Below are 21,925 nucleotides of genomic sequence, written 5' to 3'. Positions count from 1 at the left end.
AGCTAAAGACATGGATTCTCTCTCTGTCTCTCCTACAGGTCTCCAGTGATGGCCGGAGGTCTCTTTGCCGTCAACCGTCGGTGGTTCTGGGAGCTGGGTGGCTACGACACTGGCTTGGAAATATGGGGCGGAGAGCAGTACGAGATATCGTTCAAAGTGAGCAAAAATGTATAGAAGATAGCGTTTCCCAATCATACATTTCTCTTACCAATGTCCTCAAGACTGGAAAAAAGTCTTATCATTCAAGCATCTCAATACAGCACTGTAGAGAAACTGGAAGTCTTAAGGAGTCTTAAGGTTGCTAGTCATGAGGGCTAAGTTCGTCTTTCAGTATACACCAGGGTTAGGCAACTAGATTCAGCCACAGGCCAATTTTTGTCTGAGCTTTATTTATACAGCACATTTCAGACATGAAATGCAACTTAATGTGCTTCACAGAAGAAAAAAAATGAATAAAAACAATTAAAATAACAGAAATATTTACTACACAAAAAATCAGAAGAGGATAAAAAACAAAAGAATAAAAATAAAATGACTAAAAATCACCCTAAGGAAAAGCAAAGCTGAAGCAGCTTTAGCCCCACCTCAGGTTCTCTGGCAGGCTATTCCAGAGGCTGGGGGCATAATAAATTGAGTTCAAAATCTAAAATAACACCTAGGTTTTTTACCTGGTGTTTTATCTTTATTGCCCGTGAATTAAAATGTTCGGCCAGATTCTCTCTCTGTGCTTTGGCTCCAACAATAAGTAAATCAAATCAAATTGTACTCGTCACATGCGCTGAATACAACAGGTGTAGACTTTACAGTGAAATGCTTACTTACAAGCCCTTAACCAACAATGCCGTTTTAAGAAAAATAAGTGTTAAGAAAATATTTACTAAAATAAACTGAAGAAAATAGAACAATAACAAATGATTAAAGAGCAACAATAAAATAACAGTAGTGAGGCTATATACAGGGGGTACCAGTGCGGGGACACAGGTAAGTTGAGGTAATTGAGGTAATATATACATGTAGGTAGAGGTAAAGTGACTATGCATAGATAATAAACAGAGAGTTGCAGCAGCGTAAAATGGGGGGGGGTCAATGCAAATAGTCCGGGTATGCCATTTGAGTTGGTGTTCATGAGTCTTATGGCTTGGGGGTAGAAGCTGTTAAGAAGCCTTTTGGACCTAGACTTGGCACTCCGGTACCGCTTGCCGTGCGATAACAGAGGGAACGATCTATGACTATGGTGGCCGGAGTCTTTGGCAATTGTTAGGGCCTTCCTCTGACCCTGCCTGATATCGAGGTCCTGGGTGGCAGGAAGCTTGGCCCCAGTGATGTACTGGGCCGTACGCAATACTCTCTGTAGTGCCTTGCGATCAGAGGCCAAGCAGTTGCCATACCAGGCGGTGATGCATCCAGTCATGATGCTTTCGATTGTGCAGCTGTATAATTTTTTGCGGATCTGAGGACCCATGCCAAACCTTTTCAGTATCCTGAGGGGGAATAGGCATTGTTGTACACTCTTCACGACTGTCTTGGTGTGTTTGGACAATGATAGATAATTTGTGATGTGGACACCAAGGAACTTGACGCTGTCAACCTGCTCCACTACAGCCCCGTCGATGAGAATGGGGCCGTGCTCAGTCCTCATTTTCCTGTAGTCCACAATCATCTCCTTTGTCTTGATCACGTTGAGGGAGAGGTTGTTGTCCTGGCACCACACTGCCAGGTCTCTGACCTCTTCCCTATAGGCTGTCTCATCGTAGTCGGTGATCAGGCCTATCACTGTTGTGTCGTCAGCAAACTTAATGATGGTGTTAGAGTTGTGCTTGGCCATGCAGTCATGTGTGAACAGGAAGTACAGGAGGGGACTGAGCACGCACCCCTGAGGCGCCCCCGTGTTGAGGATCAGCCTGGCAGATGTGTTGTTGCATACCCTTACCACCTGGGGGCAGCCCATCAGGAAGTCCAGGATCCAGTTGCAGAGGGAGGTGTTTAGTCCCAGGGTCCTTAGCTTAGTGATGAGCTTTGAGGGCACTATCGTGTTGAACGCTGAGCTGTAGTCAATGAATAGCATTCTCACATAGGTGTTCCTTTTGTCCAGGTGGGAAACACTAGTGTGGAGTGCAATAGAGATTGCGTCATCTGTGGATCTATTGGGGCGGTATGTGAATTGGAGTGGGTCCAGGGTGTCTGGGAAGATGTTGTTGATGTGAGCCATGACCAGCCTTTCAAAGCACTTAATGGCTACAGACGTGAGGGCTACGGGTTGGTAGTCATTTAGGCAGGTTACCTTGGTTTTCTTGACCACAGGGACTATGGTGGTCTGCTTGAAACATGTTGGTATTACAGACTCGATCAGGAATAGATTGAAAATGTCAGTGAAGACACTTGCCAGTTGGTTAGCACATGCTCGGAGTACACGTCCTGGTAATCCGTCTGGCCCTGCGGCCTTGTGATTTTTGACCTGTTTAAAGTTCTTACTCACATCAGCTACGGAGAGCATGATCACACAACCGTCCAGAACAGCTGCTGCTCTCATACATGCTTCAGTGTTGCTTGCCTCAAAGTGAACATAGAAGTAATTTAGCTTGTCTAGTAGGCTTGTGTCACTGGGCAGCTCGCTGCTGTGCTTCCCTTAGTAGTCTGTAATAGTTTGCGAGCCCTACCACATCTGACGAGCGTCAGAGCCGGTGTTGTACAATTCAATCTATAAGGGCACAAGGCGAGACCCAAATGCAGACACAGGCAGATGGTTGAGTTACGATATTTATTATAACAAATAGGGGTAGGCAAAAGGCAGGTCAGGGACAGGCGAGAGTTCATAAACCAGGTCAGAGTCCAAACAGTACCAGGCGATAGGCAGGCTCAAGGTCAGGACAGGCAGGGGTTCAATGATCAGGTTCGAGTCCAAACAGTACAAGGGGATAGGCAGGCTCAAGGTCAGAACAGACAGAGTGGTCAGGCAGGCGGATTCGGCGTCAGGACAGGCAAGGGTCAAAAACCAGGAGGGCTAGGAAAAAACAGAGACAGGGAAAAATAGTAGCTAGGAAAAATGCTGGTTGACTTGGAAATACAAGACGAACTGGCACAGAGAAACAGGAAACACAGGGATAAATACAATGGGGACTAATAGGGAATCAGATGACCTGGCCTCCACAATCACCCGACCTCAACCCAATTGAGATGGTTTGGGATGAGTTGGACCGCAGAGTGAAGGAAAAGCAGCCAACAAGTGCTCAGCATATGTGGGAACTCCTTCAAGACTGTTGGAAAAGCATTCCTCATGAAGCTGGTTGAGAGAATACCAAGAGTGTGCAAAGCTGTCATCAAGGCAATGGGTGGCTACTTTGAAGAATCTAAAATATATTTTGATTTGTTTAACACTTTTTGGGTTACTACATATTTCCATATGTGTTATTTCATAGTTTTGATGTCTTCACTATTATTCTACAATGTAGAAAATAGGGAAAATAAAGAAAAACCCTTGAATGAGTGTGTCCAAACTTTGGACTGTTACTGTACAGTATATGCCAAGTTGCTCTCTCAGAATATCATAATGGACCTGCAACTTTGACTTTCTCCACTTCCGCTCTGCCTTTCTGCAATTTCTCTTTAGTTGATTTGTTTCCTCACTCATCCAGCTCTCCTAACATAATTATAATAATTTGTACACCGCAAATTGACTACAACTCAGCCCCAATATAGATTTATTTGAAAATAGCAATAATTTCATAACTTGATTACATGTAGACACAATCACATGCAGTGCATTCAGACCCCTTTACTTTTTCCACATTTTGTTACGTTACAGCCTTATTCTAAAATGGAAATTTTAAAAAATCTCAATCTACACACAATACCCTATTATGACAAAGTGAAAACGGATTTTTAGAAATTCTTGCAAGTGTATTATAAATGTTAAACAGAAAAAATGTATATTTCCATAAATATTCAGAACCTTTGCTATGAGACTTGAAATTGAGCTCAGGTGCATCCTGTTTCCATTGATAATCGTTGAGATGTTTCTAACGCTGGATTGGAGTCCACCTGTGGTAAATTCAATTGATTGGACATGATTTGGAAAGGCACACAACTGTCTATATAAGGTCCCATAGTTGACAGTGCGTGTCAGAGCAAAACAAGCCATGAGGTCGAAGAAATTGTCCGTAGAGCTCCGAGACAGGATTGTGTCACCGGTCTGGGGAACGGTACCAAAAGATGTCTGCAGCATTGAAGGTTCCCAAGAACACAGTGGCCTCTATCATTCTTAAATGGGAGAAGTTTGGAACCACCAAGACTCTTCCTAGAGCTGGCCGCCCGGCCAAACTGAGCAATCGTGGGAGAAGGGCCTTGGTCAGGGAGGTGACCAAGAACCTGATAGTCACTCTGAATGAGCTCCAGAGTTCCTCTGTGGAGATGGGAGAATCTTCCAGAAGGACAACCATCTCTGCAGCACTCCACCAATCAGGCCTTTATGGTAGTGGCCACACGGAAGCCACTCCTCAGTAAAACTCCCGCTTGGAGTTTGCCAAAAAGCACCTAAAGGACTCAGACCATGACAAACAAGATTCTCTGGTCTGATGAAACCAAGATTGAACGCTTTGGCCTGAATGCCAAGTGTCACGTCTGTAAGAAACCTGGCACCATCTCTACGGTGAAGCATGGTGGTGGCCGCATCATGCTGTGGGGATGTTTTTCAGTGACAGGGACTGGGAGACTAGTCAGGATCGAGGGATAGATGAAGGGAGCAAAGTACAGAGAGATCCTTAAACCCAATCGAACATCTCTGAAGGGACCTGAAAATAGCTGTGCAGCGATGCTCCCCATCCAACCTGACAGAGCTTGAGAGGAACTGCAGAGAAGAATGGGAGACACTCCCCAAATACATGCGTGCCAAGCTTGTAGCGTCATACCCAAGAAGACTCAAGGCTGTAATCGCTGCCAAAGGTGCTTCAACAAAGTACTGAGTAAAGGGTCTGAATACTTATGTAAATGTGATATTTCCATTTGTTTTGTTTTTTAATACAGAAAAAAATATATCTAACAAACAGTTTCTCCTTTGTCATTATGGGGTATTGTGTGTTGATTGATGAGGAAAAACAACAATTGAATCAATTTTAGAATAAGGCTGTAATGTAACAAAATCTGGAAAAAGTCAAGGGGTCTGAATACTTTTCCAAATGCACTGTACCTCTTTTTTTTTTTATTCATGGGAATACTTGGTGAGCAGATGTCCTAAATGAAAGTAATTTCTTGCTGAATTCCTGGTGATTTTTGTATTTTTTTAAACCAAAAACTGAGATCCCTCCCCAAAATATATAATATATATATTAGTTTAGTTTTTTTGCTAAAAACTTTGGGAGGCCAAAACAAATGACTTGCGGGCTGGTTTTGGCCCACGGCCAACAGTTGCCGACCCCTGGTCTATACTATCCAATTTCTATCTGGGCTGAGGTGCTTCTATTTAGTCCTTGTCTGCACTGTGTGTAACACGACATATAAATGCCACTAGTCTTTTATTCAATATGATAGGATATGATATAATATGAACTAATAGTTCAAATTATACAATCATGGTCACGTAGCAATGTGGCACTTCCACCCTTTTCATCCAGTGACTGTGTCCCACCTTACCTTGAATTAATTTTATTGGACATATTTAAAATACATCTAAAGTTGCGTCATTCATCTGAGCACAACAATACATCCCTTAAAAATTACAGATTTAGAAAACACTAAAGTCTACCAATTTTGCAATTATATTAGAGTTCAGACAATCATGGACCCATAACAATGTGTTTCTTTCGTCCATTCTTTTCCATCCTGTCCCATCATACCCCTGCCTTAGTCTCCAGACAGGTCAATCTGCTCCCAGACAACTTTATTAAACTGGAATGACTTTCACTCCGAATCATTTCTCTCGCTCTGTTCTCCAGTGTTTTGTTTCCCCTACCTTCTCCAGTACAATGCGCTCCTCAGAACCCAGCATTCCAAAATAATGTTTGTGTGTGTGTGTGTGCCCGTGTGTCTGCAACCGTGTGTGTGTGTGTTAGTGTGTTACAAGCAGTAGTTCAGGCTTTAGCCTCCTTCCCAAACTAATTACAGCCAGTGATGTTTGGCTTGTTTGCGGCTCAGAGGTTATTCCATTTTGATTTCCGGAGGAGAACACAGTATATGGATGTGAGGGAATATTGTGTTTATCGTGCCTGACATACCTGCCATCCAACCAGGTCTCAATATACTCTCTCTCTCGCTTTCTCTCTCTCTCGCTCTCGTTCTGTCAGTGAGTGCACTTTGTAATAGGAATGCAGCCCTTTCTTCCTTGACTGGAAACCATGGCAACGATAAAAATAGTTCCCAAGCAAATTTGCAATAAGTCTTCTTCCAGAGGTGGGAGGGGGGATTCAGACATTTGTGTTAATCTGTGTGTTTTTGAGTCGTTGGTGTTATTTTGTATTGAGAATTCACAAGTGTACAATAAGCACACAAATGAAGCAAAAGTGTAAATATCTGTCTAAATGTTAAAAGCTCTGATTCAGAGTTCTCTGGTCCAGTTACTTAGGGGAGAGTGGGGTAACACGGATCCCAAACCGGCTGCGCGCGTGCAACACCAAACGCGATCACGACACACAGGTTAAAATATCAAAACAAACTTTGAACCAATGACATTCATTTGGGGATAGGTCGAAAAGCATTAAACATTTATGGCAATGTAGCTAGTTAGCTTGCACTTGTTAGCTAATTTGTCCTATTTAGCTAGCTTGCTGTTGCTTAGCTAATTTGTCCCTGGATATAAACATTAGGTTGTTATTTTACCTGAAATGCACAAGGTCCTCTACCCCGACAATTAATCCACACATAAAAACGGTCAACCAAATCATTTCTAGTCATCTCTCCTCCTTCCAGGCTTTTTCATTGTTGAACGTATATGGTGATTGGCATCTAAACTTTCATAGTATTACCACGACAACCGGCAACAGTTTGTCTTTCAATCACCCACGTGGGTATAACCAATGAGGAGATGGCACGTGGGTACCTGCTTCTATAAACCAATGAGGAGATGGGAGAGGCAGGACTTGCAGCGCGATCTGCGTCAGAAATAGGACTGACTTCTATTTAAGCCCTTGGCAACGCAAACACTCGTTGACGCGAACGGTGTAGTCAGGGTATTAGGAGAGAAATGATTTACATTCAGCATCACTCTGTAAATGAAATATATCGTATTATTTCTAGCAAAGATATCTACATATATTTCAGAATGTTGTGTATCCCTGGAAATAATCAGAATTCATGTAAACATTACAGTTTTGAAAACATAGCTATGCCGCCTACATAGCTATGCCGTCTGTATTGATTGAAATATTAGCACTACATTTTTGAAACCATCTTTATTTCCCAAACACAATTCATCATAATCACAATCGCTTTTTTGTCTTTTAATATTTTGAAGCATCTTTTAACACAGGCTTAACACCTAACAAACACTTTGTACTTTTTAAAAGTAACCTCATATCCCACCAATAATGCCTTGCATTACACTTGGGAAGAAAACACTTCAATTTGCTCAACTTGCCCCAAGGCAAACATTTTGACTATATTAGCCCACACAGCTACAAGGATGCACTTTCATTCTAGGTTTAGGACCTCATATTGAAGCTTATAGAGACCCCAACTGATATATAGAACACTCTTAAAAGGAATTACTTTGGTTTAGAAGCATCATGAAACTGTCAGACATCCATACTACTCTAACACAATAAATGACTTTTTTGACCTAACTTGCTCACCACTTTTTCCATGTGGTTTCTTCCTTCATAGACTCCATGAGATGATGACCTCTTCCTAAATATTTGGTCAAATGATACATTTTGTGTTTGGTTTCCTAGAAACAAGGGTGGCTCAACTGACCCCACTCTCCTCTACTGTCACGGAGTATGGATGTCTGACAGTTAGCCTACATATGATAGCTGTTAGACTGACAATCTATTGACCCTGGTTGTATCTCACGGTGAACAGACATCATCAAAGCATCTCCAGGAATTTTACCTCGTCCTGTGAGTTGTACGCTAAAACAAATTGTTACTCATGAACGCATGGGAGTCATTCATAAACCCTCATATTTCTGCTGATATGAGAGGTTAATGAACATCTACACTATTCCTCTGAAGAGGCCATTTTCTGAAGACTAGAGGAATCTCTCCACATGTCAATGACGCCTGTAAAGCCAGCTTGACCATTAACCTGAGGCTCCACAGGAAAGCACCCTGCCTCGTTTTGATATGGCAGAGCAGGGAGAGAAGTGGAGCGCTCACACACACACAGCGGGAGAGAGGAGGAGAAGCGGAGGAGAGGTGAAATGTCCCAGGGTCCTTTCCAAACAGTCAGCATGACCACTCTAATTCTAATCAAGATGCCAAGTTTGAAAGAAGGAGGGGTGAGAGAGTGAGGGGAGAGGAATGAGAAAGAATGGAGGGACATGAAGAGATAAAGAGAGGCATAGGGAGGATGAGAGAGCGAGGGAGACAGTAAGGGAGAGGATAGCAGACTGAAGGAGTTCAGAGTAGCACTACTGACACCTGCCCTCTTCCTTCCTCTTCTTTCTCTTCCTTTGATGCAGGAAAGAGGGGTATTGAGCGGAGTGCTCTGGAAATAGGATTCCTTTCAGTCCCTCCGCTCAAAGAGGCTTATAATGTGGCCCTGCCAAGCAGACAAAGTGGAAATACACTTCAAGTGTGGACAGAGGGACAATAGGTTGTCTGTATTAGGGTCTTGCAACAAACAGAACACAAACCCATCTACACAACCATTTCAACAACAATGTCCACACTCTGAACTCAGTCCACAATCACTCAGGGCTTTGAAATGGAAAGATTCCTGTGATTCCTTTCTGGAACAATAGGAAAAACAAGATGTGTTTTTTTCTTTTCTTTCTTTACTTCCGTGCTTACAACTAGGGTTGCAAAATTCCGGGAACATTCAATACATTTTCTGATTTCTCCCGAAATCCTAGAATCAGGAGGGAATAAGCAGGAAATCCAGAATCATCCAACCAGGTATTCTGGAAAACCAGAAAATGTATGAAATGTTCCTGAAATTTTGCAACCCTACTTACAACACACGGTTGGTTGAGTTACAACGGTTTCGCGGCCTTGCTTAGAACACATAGCTAGCAGGCTGACAGAAAGCTTTTGAAGTAATGTACTGAGGTATTATTTGTGTTCCATCTCCATTCAGGTATGGATGTGTGGGGGCAGTATGTACGACGTACCATGCTCCCGAGTAGGACATATCTACAGGAAATACGTCCCCTACAAAGTGCCATCCGGAACAAGCCTAGCCAGAGTAAGTTAGACTGACCAGTCAATACACTGCTTCCATCAACTGGTTATGGCTAACATGCGGCCATTTTGACTGGTTGTCTATTAATTAATTGGCACATGGCTGATAGATGGCTGGACCTACATCCTCAGTTTGACTATCTGATTTAAGATGAAGTCTGACTAACTCGGCGCACTGTGACCTGTGCTGTGATAAGCTAAACACAAAGACAGTCGCATCGCCTTACTCCATCTTTCCCTCACTGTCTCTCTCCCTTATCGCAGAACCTGAAGAGGGTGGCTGAGACATGGATGGATGAGTACACAGAGTTCATCTACCAGCGTCGTCCAGAGTACCGCCACCTGTCCACCGGGGACCTGACGGCCCAGAAGGAGCTGAGGAGACACCTTAAGTGTAAAGACTTCAAGTGGTACATGAACGCTGTGGCCTGGGATCTGGCCAAGTACTACCCCGCTGTGGAGCCGCTGCCTGCCGCCTGGGGAGAGGTAGGAAGTTAGGAATACACACAGAACCACCACACACAGGCAAGAGCACGTACACACACAGACCGAGCTAACACACCTACAGAACGAATGAACACACTCGCAAGAGCCGGTACACACACACACACACAAACAGAAAAGCATACAAAGGCATATAAAAGCACATGTGATTACCTTAGAATCCAAAATGAAATGTCAGGTCATGTTTTCGAGGTCACTTACTGAGGCATTGATACAAATAATAGGACTTCTCACAATACTTAGGCCTACATAAACCCACTGTCTTACATGCCACCAATAACAGCTAAGTCTGAGCAGTATCCACAGGCTGATTTGGTTTCTTGCGTATTTTTAGCTGGTATTGTAATGAATTAATCTATTTCCAGACACCAATACATCAGCTAAGAGACAGTCCCTGAATGCCTCCACAGGTGTGTCACGGAAGGCTATTATTCTACCAGAGTTGTATCCCAAATGGCACCCTATTCCCTTTATAGTGCATTGCTTTTGACCATGGCCTAATATTGTGCACTATATAGGGAATAGGGTGCCATTTGGGACTCTTCCATGTTCATTGATTTATGAATGTCTGGTGCTCGCTGAAACGTAATGCGTTTCTCATATGGGACAGGCAGCCAGCAGCCTGCTAATGAAATGTTTTAGAGTAGACAGTGTCACAAAACGGACACAGCTGGACTTTCTGCTTCACTACCCCCAGAAACTATAAGTAGCAGATTTTACTTTATATTGTCCATAAACATGACATGTAGTTTGCTGCATCGTATTCTGAGATATATATAATGCCTCTCTGTGTTACCTGTGAAGGGATGGGGCTGGAGATGGCCTTGGCATTTTATTACTATCTCACTCTGTCTGTTCTCTGGCACACACACACAATCTCACTCTATCTGCGCTCTGTGAGGATGGGATCTAGCCTCAGGCAATCATACCCATAAATGCAGGAGCTGGAATCAGGTTGCCTGGAATCCACACTCGTATGCTCCTTTCACCATGTACAGTTAAAGTCGTAAGTTTACATACACCTTAGCCAAATACATTTACACTCTATTTTTTCACAATCCCTGACATTTAATCTCAGGAAAAAATCCTTGTTTTAGGTAATTTAGGATCACCACTTTATTTTAAGAATGTGAAATGTCAGAATTATAGCAGAGAGAATGATTTATTTCAGCTTTTATTTCTTTCATCACATTCCCAGTGGGTCTGAAGTTTACATACCCTCAATTAGTATTTGGTAGCATTGCCTTTAAATTGTTTAACTTGGGTCAAACGTTTCGGGTAGCCTTCCACAAGCTTCCCACAATAAGTTGGGGGAATTTTGTCCCATTTCTTCTGACAGAGCTGGTGTAACTGAGTCAGGTTTTTAGGCCTCCTTGCTCGCACACGCTTTTTCAGTTCTGCCCACAATTTTTCTATGGGATTGAGGTCAGGGCTTTGTGATGGACACTCCAATAGCTTGACTTTGTTGTCCTTAAGCCATTTTGCCACAACTTTGGAAGTATGCTTGGGGTCATTGTCCATTTGGAAGACCCATTTGTGACCAAGCTTTAACTTCCTGACTGATGTCTTGAGAATTTGCTTCAATATATCCATATAATTTTCCATCCTCATGATGCCATCTATTTTGTGAAGTGCACCATTCCCTCCTGCAGCAAAGTACCCCCACAACATGATGCTGCCACCCCCGTGCTTCACGGTTGGGATGGTGTTCTTCGGCTTGCAAGCCTCCCCCTTTTTCCTCCAAACATAACAATGGTCATTGTGGCAAACAGTTCTATTTTTGTTTCATCAGACCAGAGGACATTTCTCCAAGAAGTACAATCTTTGTCCCCATGTGCAGTTGCAAACTGTAGTCTGGCTTTTTTATGGCGATTTTGGAGCAGTGGCTTCTTCCTTGCTGAGCGGCCTTTCAGGTTATGTTGATATAGGACTCGTTTGACTGTGAATATAGGTACCTTTGTACCTGTTTCCTCCAGCATCTTCACAGGGTCCTTTGCTGTTCTGGGATTGATTTGCACTTTTCGCACCAAAGTACGTTCATCTCTAGGAGACAGAACACGTCTCCTTCCTGAGCTGTATGACGGCTGCGTTGTACCATGGTGTTTATACTTGTGTACTATTGTTTGTACAGATGAACGTGGTACATTCAGGCATTTGGAAATTGCTCCCAAGGAAGAACCAGACTTGTGGAGGTCTACAATTTTTTTCTGAGGTCTTGGCTGATTTCTTTTGATTTTCCCATGATGTCAAGCAAAGATGCACTGAGTTTGAAGGTAGCCTTGAAGTACATCCACAGGTACACCTCCAATTGACTCAAATGTTGTCAATTAGCCTATCAGAAGCTTCTAAAGCCATGACATCATTTTCTGGAATTTTCCAAGCTGTTTAAAGGCACAGTCAACTTAGTGTATGTAAACTTCTGACCCACTGGAATTGTGATACAGTGAAATATAAGCTAAAAATCTGTCTGTAAACAATTGTTGGAAAAATTACTTGTGGCATGCACAAAGTAGATGTCCTCACCGGCTTGCCAAAACTATAGTTTGTTAACAAGAAATTTGTGGAGTGGAAAGAGAAGGAAGGGAAGTGCTACTAAGGTACACAATAGTACATTTTGGTAGACAGAAAGTGGTCTTCGGTAAAAGGTGTAAATTGGTCATCAAAAAGAAAGGAGCACCAAGGCACTCTTCATATAATTAATTAAATGTAATTAATTATACGAAGAGTGCCTTGGTCCTGCTTTCTTTTTGATGACCAAATTTGTGGAGTGGTTGAAAAACAAGATTTAATGACTCCAACCTAAGTGTATGTAAACTTCCGACTTCGACTGTAAATAGTGGGGATTCCAGGCTAAGAATCAGGTATTCATGGAGATTGTTTCCCAACCATTTTTTTTCCATAGGGAGGTTTGGTGCGGGATTGGTTTTAATCATCACTGATAGATGGTTAGATGGACCTGGGATACATCATTCACTAATTAATTCATCCTATGTGCCGGAAGGAAACCACATCCTCCTCTCAAGCCACTGAAACATTTCAGAAGCCTCACGGCGAACACGTTGTATGTTAATATGAAAAATGAAATTAATTTTGCATGACATATAATTGGATTCTATTCTTTCTATGTTTTTCTGACGTCCTGGCCCCTGGGTCAGGGTACTAATGATAATAGGTAGAATGGAAGGCCGTCTCAGCGGTGTCCCACCTTTCCCACTCTTCGCTCTTCACGTCTACAAGGCCATTAGCACAAATTGTACAAGCACACACACACACGCACAACACAAGTCCCAGCTTATTCCCGTCCCCGCTGATTAACCACCCCTTCCGTAATAGCCAGAGGTGAAAATGGATAGTAAATAAGAAATGAAGCGGTGTACCTCTTGATGAGAAAATGTTTGCACAGTAGGTAAATATCTCCTCTTTCCTCCCCCGGGTGAGGATGACAGTAATTTTATCGTCAGGCTGACAGCTTCATGTGCCATCTCTTCTCTGGCTCTCACCCTGCCTGTCATCCCGCCTGTCCCCCCGCTGTCACCCCACCTGATCTATGGAACTATAAAGATCTCTCATAGAGAGAGAGAGAGAGAGAGAGAGAGAGAGGGGATGACGATCAGGGGTCAGCCTTCTCGACGCCTTAGAGCTGTGCAGACTGGGTAAATAGGGGGCTGTCGATCTGACTCCCTCCCTACCATCCAATCTGCCTCCCTCCCCACAACGGCTCCTTCAATAGGTCTAAATCACTTCAAGTGATGCAATCATCAGGCCTTTTGATTCGGCTCTAACTATGTCTCCAGATCAGCGCTGGCATGTTGATAGGCATGGCATCAGGGATAAGCACTGTGTTTTGCTCCTGGGCCCATTTCAGACAGATGAGGCTTGGGAAAAGTGGAGAGTGAACGCCCATTATGCAGTACAATTCGCACACCATTATTGGTCTTTCGGAGCGATCGGCAGTTTACTCCTAATGACCCTGTGGTTAAATGCACTTTGTCGATGCGGGTGGCAGGCTGAGGGAGTTTGATTATTTGAAGTTTCTGAATTGCAAAATGCAAAGGATTAAATTCTTATTGTTGGTTGCCATGTAAAATACTGTAGAACTTTGCAACAAAGATTTGTATTGTTGGTATGTATCATCCTTTTGGAATAGTGTCCGATTGAATTAGGTCTATGTCAGGAAAACAGTATTTCCCTGTCTTTTCTCATTGGCTGCATCCTAGAGAATATATGTAATCTTATCTCAGAGTGGAACAATGTGTGGGTGACGATGTGACCTTCCAGAGATGGGGCTGCCTGTAGAAAATTGGTCACATCTGACCTGTACCTCATGGATGTTTCTGTTGTTGTTCAAGAGGAAAGGTGAACTCACTTGTCTTAAATATTTCACTCCTTCATGATGGTAAAAGGGGAGAGCCTCTCTAGTTTAGATGCAGGAGCAACCAAAGAGGCAGAAAGCACTGAGGCAAGAAATGTGTCGCCATTTTGTAGAGAATTTACCTGTCATTCCGTTATTTTCGTTTTTGTTGCTCCATTTTTCACAGCTCAAGAGCTTTTATCTCAACTCCACAAAAGAAACCGGTTATCCTGACCCAAATAAAAGATGTAATCTGTACTCTGTTATTAGAAAAACATGCACAACATTGAGGAGAGCTGACATTGAGTTACATTTTTATAATCAACATTTTCAGAGCCAACCATAGCGTTGTTGGCAGACATTCTCCACACCAACAGTCAAGCAATCACCATTATTTGCTACAGCCCTAGCTAATGTCTTTGGCGTCATCTAGTGGCGAGCAGGGGTAACAACTTTTATAAGAGTCAACCCTGTGCAAAACACCTCTGAGTATTCCATCCCTGGTCTCCTTCCTGTCAAATACAGTGTCTCACTCTGACCCTGTAGGATCTCTCTCTCTCTCTCTCTCTCTCTCTCTCTCTCTCTCTCTCTCTCTCTCTCTCTCTCTCTCTCTCTCTCTCTCTCTCTCTCTCTCTCTCTCTCTCTCTCACTCTCACACTCACACTCACACTCACACTCACACTCACACACTCACTCACTCACTCTCACACACACACACACTCACACACACACACACTCTCTAACTCTCTAACTCACTCTCCTCCTTTGTCCTCTCTCCTCTGAATGTGTTAGTGAGGGCCACAGAGACAGACAGAGACCAGGCTACTTTAGATGCAGTGCATCTGGATTCATGCATTATTGAGCCATACTGTGACACGAGCCAAGCTCACCTGAATGCTAGAAAGAGAATGAGGCAAATGACACAGTCAATCAAATGTGTTTGAGAGCCGAGTAACTCTGAAACTTTTCAAGTTTTCACAGTAGGGGGCGCCTATTAAATCCGGTTTAGAGGGAGGGAGATGCTCCAGGAACGAATTAGCTTATCTCTTACAGTCACTGGTGAGAGTAGATCTTGTCAGCAAACTGCGAGAGCTTTGATACCATGTCAGATCATACGCTGTTACTTAAAACCACGTACTGTGTATAGATAGTTGGCTGCTTGTACTTCGTTACTGTGTACAGTGTGTTTGGAAGGTTGCCATGGATTCCACTCACTATACACTGGAGTCCTGTGATCAGAGCGTTGAGCGTTAGAGAGAAGCCAGAGTATCTCATCCTGTGGTCTCTACGTCTATAGATGTATATTGCATGGTGTTTGTGTGTGTGTGTGTGTGTGTGTGTGTGTGTGTGTGTGTGTGTGTGTGTGTGTGTGTGTGTGTGTGTGTGTGTGTGTGTGTGTGTGTGTGTGTGTGTGTGTGTGTGTGTGTGTGTGTGTGTGTGTGTGTGTGTGTGTGTGCAAGTCTTTACCGAGGCCTCCCTTTCGCTGTTTTTGGGAGGCTTCAAAGTGTGTGTTTGGTTTTAACTGAGCCCTCCCTCTCTTTGTGTCCTTGTAGATTCGTAACGCTGCATCAGGTCTGTGTATAGACTCCAAGCACGGCCCCACAGGGACAGAGCTGCGACTGGACGCCTGTCTGAAGGAGGGGGCTGAACGCACCTGGGCACACGAACAGGTCGGTACAACCGGAGCCGTGTACTGTATACTACATTATACTGTATAGTAGGGTGTATTCTATACTATATTATACTGTATAGTAGGGTATAATCTATATTATACTGTACAGTAGGGTGTATTTTATACTATATTATACTGTATGGTAGGGTATAATCTATATTATACTGTACAGTAGGGTGTATTCTATACTATATTATACTGTATAGTAGCGTGTAGTCTATACTATATTATACTGTATAGTAGGGTGTACTCTATACTATACTGTATGGTACAGTGTTGTCTATACTATATTTTACTTAATAGCAGGGTGTAGTATATACTATATTATACTGTATAGTAGGGTGTAGTCTGTACTATATTGTACTATATAGTAGGTTTTCGTCTATACTATACTGTATGGTACAGTGTGGTCTATACTATATTATACTGTATAGCGGGGTGTGGTCTATACTATATTATACTGTATAGCGGGGTGTGGTCTATACTTTATTATACTGTATAGCGGGGTGTGGTCTATACTATATTATACTGTATAGCGGGGTGTGGTCTATACTATATTATACTGTATAGCGGGGTGTGGTCTATACTATATTATACTGTATAGCGGGGTGTGGTCTATACTATATTATACTGTATAGCGGGGTGTGGTCTATACTATATTATACTGTATAGCGGGGTGTGGTCTATACTATATTATACTGTATAGCGGGGTGTGGTCTATACTATATTATACTGTATAGCGGGGTGTGGTCTATACTATATTATACTGTATAGCGGGGTGTGGTCTATACTATAGCACATCACCGGCCTGTTAATCATTCAGTCCGTCAGTCAATTGGCATTTTCCTTTAATACAAAACAAGTTTAGGGTACTGTAGACGGCGATTGCTTCAAATGCAACTAATGTTCCTGCTGTTTACTGTTAAATCTGAACAGATCATCACCGCATTCTTGTCCTCATGTTCATCCGCCTCTAAAATGACCTTTAGGGTAGTCATACTGTGAATCTCATAACGGAACTTGGATACCATGCTGTGCCTGTGTACTTGTTTGTACTCAGATATTTACATTTGGCTGGAGAGAGGACATCAGGCCAGGGGATCCTCTCCACACCAGGAAGTTCTGCTTTGACTCCATCTCCCAGAGTTCCCCTGTCACACTGTACGACTGCCACGGCATGAAGGGCAACCAGCACTGGAGCTATAGGAAGGTAACTTTAAACAGAATTAAATAGAACACGATTATATTGTATCTCTATGGTACTTACTTTACTTCTGTTTTGGCTTTATATTCCATGTGGAACGTAAATTATCAATAAATAGTCAATAATCAACAGAAAGTCAACAGTATGATTACTGTTATAACACCACATCAAACACCTCATCATTCAGATTACTACCACAGCCACAGGACGGTACACATTATCAAAGTCATCAGACAGAAAAGATGTGCACCGCGTTTCTACTGCTGCGTTCCAGGTAGAGGGAAGTAATAGAGGACTTATTTTATCGTCGCACCACTCCTATTTCCTCCACATCGTTTAGGGACGAGAGATGAATGTTTACTCAGCGCAAAATCAGAATGTCGTTACAGTCCCATCTCTCTTCAGGTTCTGCCTAGAATGACTCGATGAGGTTGAGGTGCACAGATGCCAGCGTGAGTCCCAGATCTGTTTGCCACCTCCATTACCGTGGCAAGACAACACAGTCAGGTCTTGAACTCAGGCTACACAGATGCAATAGCCGCTTATTAAAGGGCTGAGTTGGGCTTGCACAGTGCACGGAGGCCTTGAGGCTGCGTGAACATTGTAAATCAGGAAGGCGGACGCATGATACAAGAACAAAATGACTGCCAAGTACCTCTGAGGCGTTCTCCACCTCCTCATCTTTCTCCACGACTTTATCCCTCCCCAGAGAATCCTTTTTCAGTTTAAATCCACCACTGGCTATATTTAAGAGTTCGCTATCACCATAGATAATCTTTTATCGGGAGCCAGGGACGTGTTTTTATTTTGTGTTGTCAGTTTTCAACGATTCGTACTTCATTCAATTCCTCTTTCTTTTGCAGCTGAATTTGTTACTTTTCCCTTTCTGTCATGCGAGGGAGGATGAACCCAAAGAATAAACATCCAGAAAAGGAATGTAATGGTCCGTTGAAGCTTTGGGTTTAAAAACTCTTGTGTGTTGAACTCATATTTCTCAGCCTAGTTTAACTCCCAAATCCAGACCCCTCTCCATGAAATGAAGTAAACTCAGATTAGAATGGAGGGAGGAAAAACCGTGTTGCAGTCAGTTGCTCAGCTCCCCGTCTGTAATCTGTTTGAAGGGAGTGGGAGATGAGAGAGCAGGATTAAACAGCAGCCTGTCTGCCAGAGACAGGCTTACCTGTCTCTACTTTATTTGAATAATTTATCTCAATCCTTCTTTTCCTCCCTTCTCTCTCTCTCTCTCTCTCTCTCTCTCTCTCTCTCTCTCTCTCTCTCTCTCTCTCTCTCTCTCTCTCTCTCTCTCTCTCTCTCTCTCTCTCTCTCTCTCTCTCTCTCTCTCTCTCTCTCTGCCTCCTGCTCTCTCTCTCTCTCTCTCTGCCTCCTGCTCTCTCTCTCTGCCTCCTGCTCTCTCTCTCTCTCTCTCTCTCTCTCTGCCTCCTGCTCTCTCTCTCTCTCTGCCTCCTGCTCTCTCTCTCTCTCTGCCTCCTGCTCTCTCTCTGCCTCATGGTCTCTCTCTCTCTCTCTCTCTCTCTGCCTCCTGCTCTCTCTCTCTGCCTCCTGCTCTCTCACTCTCTCTCTCTCTCTCTGCCTCCTGCTCTCTCTCTCTCTGCCTCCTGCTCTCTCTCTCTCTCTCTCTCTGCCTCCTGCGCTCTCTCTCTCTCTGCCTCCTGCTCTTTCTCTCTCTTGCTCTCTCTCTCTGCCTCCTGCTCTCTCTCTCTCCCTCTATCTGCCTCCTGCTCTCTCTCTCTCTCTGCCTCCTGCTCTCTCTCTCTCTGCCTCCTGCTCTCTCTCTCTCCCTCTATCTGCCTCCTGCTCTCTCTCTCTCTCTGCCTCCTACTCTCTCTCTCTCTCTGCCTCCTGCTCTCTCTCTCTCTGCCTCTCTCTCTCTCTGCCTCCTGCTCTCTCTCTCTCTGCCTCCTGCTCTCTCTCTGCCTCCTGCTCTCTCTCTCTCTGCCTCCTGCTCTCTCACTCTCTCTCTCTCTGCCTCCTGCTCTCTCTCTCTCTCTGCCTCCTGCTCTCTCTCTCACTCTCTCTCTCTCTCTCTCTCTGCCTCCTGCTCTCTCTCTCTCTCTGCCTCCTGCTCTTTCTCTCTCTTGCTCTCTCTCTCTCTCTGCCTCCTGCTCTCTCCCTCTCTGCCTCCTGCTCTCTCTCTCTCTCTCTCTCTCTCTCTGCCTCTCTCTCTCTCTGCCTCCTGCTCTCTCTCTCTCTCTCTGCCTCCTGCTCTCTCTCTCTCTCTCTGCCTCCTGCTCTCTCTCTCCCTCTCTGCCTCCTGCTCTCTCTCTCTCTCTCTCTCTCTCTCTCTCTCTCTGCCTCCTGCTCTCTCTCTCTCTCTCTCTGCCTCCTGCTCTCTCTCTCTGCCTCCTGCTCTCTCTCTCTCTCTCTCTCTCTCTGCCTCCTGCTCTCTCTCTCTCTCTGCCTCCTGCTCTCTCTCTCTCTCTGCCTCCTGCTCTCTCTCTGCCTCATGGTCTCTCTCTCTCTCTCTCTCTCTCTGCCTCCTGCTCTCTCTCTCTGCCTCCTGCTCTCTCACTCTCTCTCTCTCTCTGCCTCCTGCTCTCTCTCTCTCTGCCTCCTGCGCTCTCTCTCTCTCTGCCTCCTGCTCTTTCTCTCTCTTGCTCTCTCTCTCTGCCTCCTGCTCTCTCTCTCTCTGCCTCCTGCTCTCTCTCTCTCCCTCTATCTGCCTCCTGCTCTCTCTCTCTCTCTGCCTCCTGCTCTCTCTCTCTCTCTGCCTCCTGCTCTCTCTCTCTCTGCCTCTCTCTCTCTCTGCCTCCTGCTCTCTCTCTCTCTGCCTCCTGCTCTCTCTCTGCCTCCTGCTCTCTCTCTCTCTGCCTCCTGCTCTCTCACTCTCTCTCTCTCTGCCTCCTGCTCTCTCTCTCTCTGCCTCCTGCTCTCTCTCTCACTCTCTCTCTCTCTCTCTCTGCCTCCTGCTCTCTCTCTCTCTCTGCCTCCTGCTCTTTCTCTCTCTTGCTCTCTCTCTCTCTCTGCCTCCTGCTCTCTCTCTCTCTGCCTCCTGCTCTCTCTCTCTCGCTGCCTCCTGCTCTCTCTCTCTCTCTCCCTCTCTGCCTCCTGCTCTCTCTCTCTCTCTCTCTCTCTCTGCCTCTCTCTCTCTCTGCCTCCTGCTCTCTCTCTCTCTCTCTGCCTCCTGCTCTCTCTCTCTCTCTCTGCCTCCTGCTCTCTCTCTCCCTCTCTGCCTCCTGCTCTCTCTCTCTCTCTCTCTCTCTCTCTCTCTCTACCTCATGCTTTTTGTTTTGCGCTCTGTGTCTCTCTCTCTCTCTCTCTGGACCAACACATACAGGATAAATTGCTGTACCACCTGGTGAGCAGCGGTTGCATGGACTGCAGTCCCAGTGATAAGAGGATTTTCATGAATAAATGCGACCCTGGGTCGGAGACACAGCAGTGGCTGTTCCAGAGAGTCAACGCCACCGTCCTGGACAAATTCAACAGCGCTGCGGCTGCCAGCTCCTAGGAACCAGGCGCCAACCCCCACGACAAAAAAACAACAAACGTGTGCATTGTAGCAGCAAGCGGCCAGCCAGTTAGCTAGCGGTCCTGTCTCCCAGACCTCCCAGCTCATCAACGTGGGGGCTACAAAGTGGAAGAGAAGGGGGTGGGGGGGCTGGGGCTACGTTTCTGTTCTGTCTGACGGATCCTCTGCCCGATGGGATCAGATCCAAAATGGAGGATAAAGACTCCTTCCTGGCTGAAAGAGATTTTGGGATTCTGCCTGGTTCTGCCACATGGGCTGATGGGACGTTCAAGGTCGCGTTTCCTCAGAGAACCAACCAGACTAGACTAGACCCAAGCTAAGCCGCCACACAGAGGCACCTTGCTGGTCGAGGACACAGAAACCTCCAGAACACTGTCCTCTAGGTCCTCTATGGGTCAAAGGTCAAACACAGCAGGTCTAGTAGACTGGATTTGTTTGTATCAGGTTGAAAAAGGAATGTTCCAACTGTCACTCTCTCCAGATCGCATGGTGGATTTGTACTATATCGGAGGCTCATGAATAATTTGCTCAATTTTGTAAGGCTATTTATTTTCCATGATTATTTTATTCGTATTTATTTGGTGTTAATTTATTTTATCTTTTTTTTTTTAAGAACAATAATTTATTAAGTGTATACTTGAATGGGTTTTTCAGATTTCTGGTCCCCGTGATTGTACGATTTGAAGTTGTGAAGTTCAGCCAATGAAAATGATGTAGTAAACATGAATAAAATGTGGGAAAAATACATGAATTGTTGCAATTGTATGGCGTGTGTGAGCATTTATATGATGACCCATCTCACAATGATATTACGTGGAGATAGCAGCCAAGAAGACGCCCATGGACGTATGATTATGCATGTGGGTGCTCATTCAAAAGTGATGATTGTGTGCCCTTTTTTGAAGAGTTTTCAAAACTCGTCTACATGTGCACTAATGGGACGATTCAGCCTTAGGAAATGTATGCCTTTTTTTACACGTTTTGATTTCAGCACTTCTTAGTATTTGCTCTTCAGACTTACCCTATGCACGTGCATAACAAGGTTTTGCGGGTGTGGCTCCCTTGTTCACAATGTATACATTTGATACAATTCCAGAAACACACCCACTGGGTGGCCTATCAATTTGATCAGGGAGTTGTTCTTTTTGTTCATCTTCATCAATCCCGTTATTCGCCCACACCAGCAGAAATCCACTTTTTCGAGCTGAAAGATGATGATGGCCAGAGCTTACCCATGGTGTTGCCCAACGATTTAATTCAACAAGTCATCGTTTTAGTCAAAGTATGATATATTTGGGCTTGAAGTGACACATCCAACCTGCCCACTTTCTGCAAATCCATGTGAATACAGTCTTTTCTTATGATATGACATACA

General features: G+C 44.3%; 1 protein-coding gene across 1 annotated transcript in view; it reads left to right on the top strand.

Annotated features, from left to right (window-relative positions):
• The window catches only part of LOC129811916 (polypeptide N-acetylgalactosaminyltransferase-like 6), a 52,404-nt gene extending 31,109 nt beyond the window's left edge, over window positions 1–21,295 (top strand). The window contains exons 3-8 of the mRNA XM_055863672.1: window positions 39–156; window positions 9,226–9,333; window positions 9,594–9,815; window positions 15,738–15,854; window positions 16,917–17,066; window positions 20,356–21,295. Of these exons, the coding sequence (XP_055719647.1) occupies window positions 39–156; window positions 9,226–9,333; window positions 9,594–9,815; window positions 15,738–15,854; window positions 16,917–17,066; window positions 20,356–20,529 (889 nt within the window). The 3' untranslated portion in view covers window positions 20,530–21,295. The remainder of the gene's footprint in view (window positions 1–38; window positions 157–9,225; window positions 9,334–9,593; window positions 9,816–15,737; window positions 15,855–16,916; window positions 17,067–20,355) is intronic.
• Window positions 21,296–21,925: the final 630 nt, after the last annotated feature.

The sequence above is a fragment of the Salvelinus fontinalis genome, chromosome 15, assembly GCF_029448725.1.
Source record: "Salvelinus fontinalis isolate EN_2023a chromosome 15, ASM2944872v1, whole genome shotgun sequence".
In the NCBI taxonomy this organism is placed as follows: Eukaryota; Metazoa; Chordata; class Actinopteri; order Salmoniformes; family Salmonidae; genus Salvelinus; species Salvelinus fontinalis.
The sequence above is the reverse complement of the archived record's forward strand: the minus strand, read 5'-3'. Positions and strand labels throughout refer to the sequence as shown.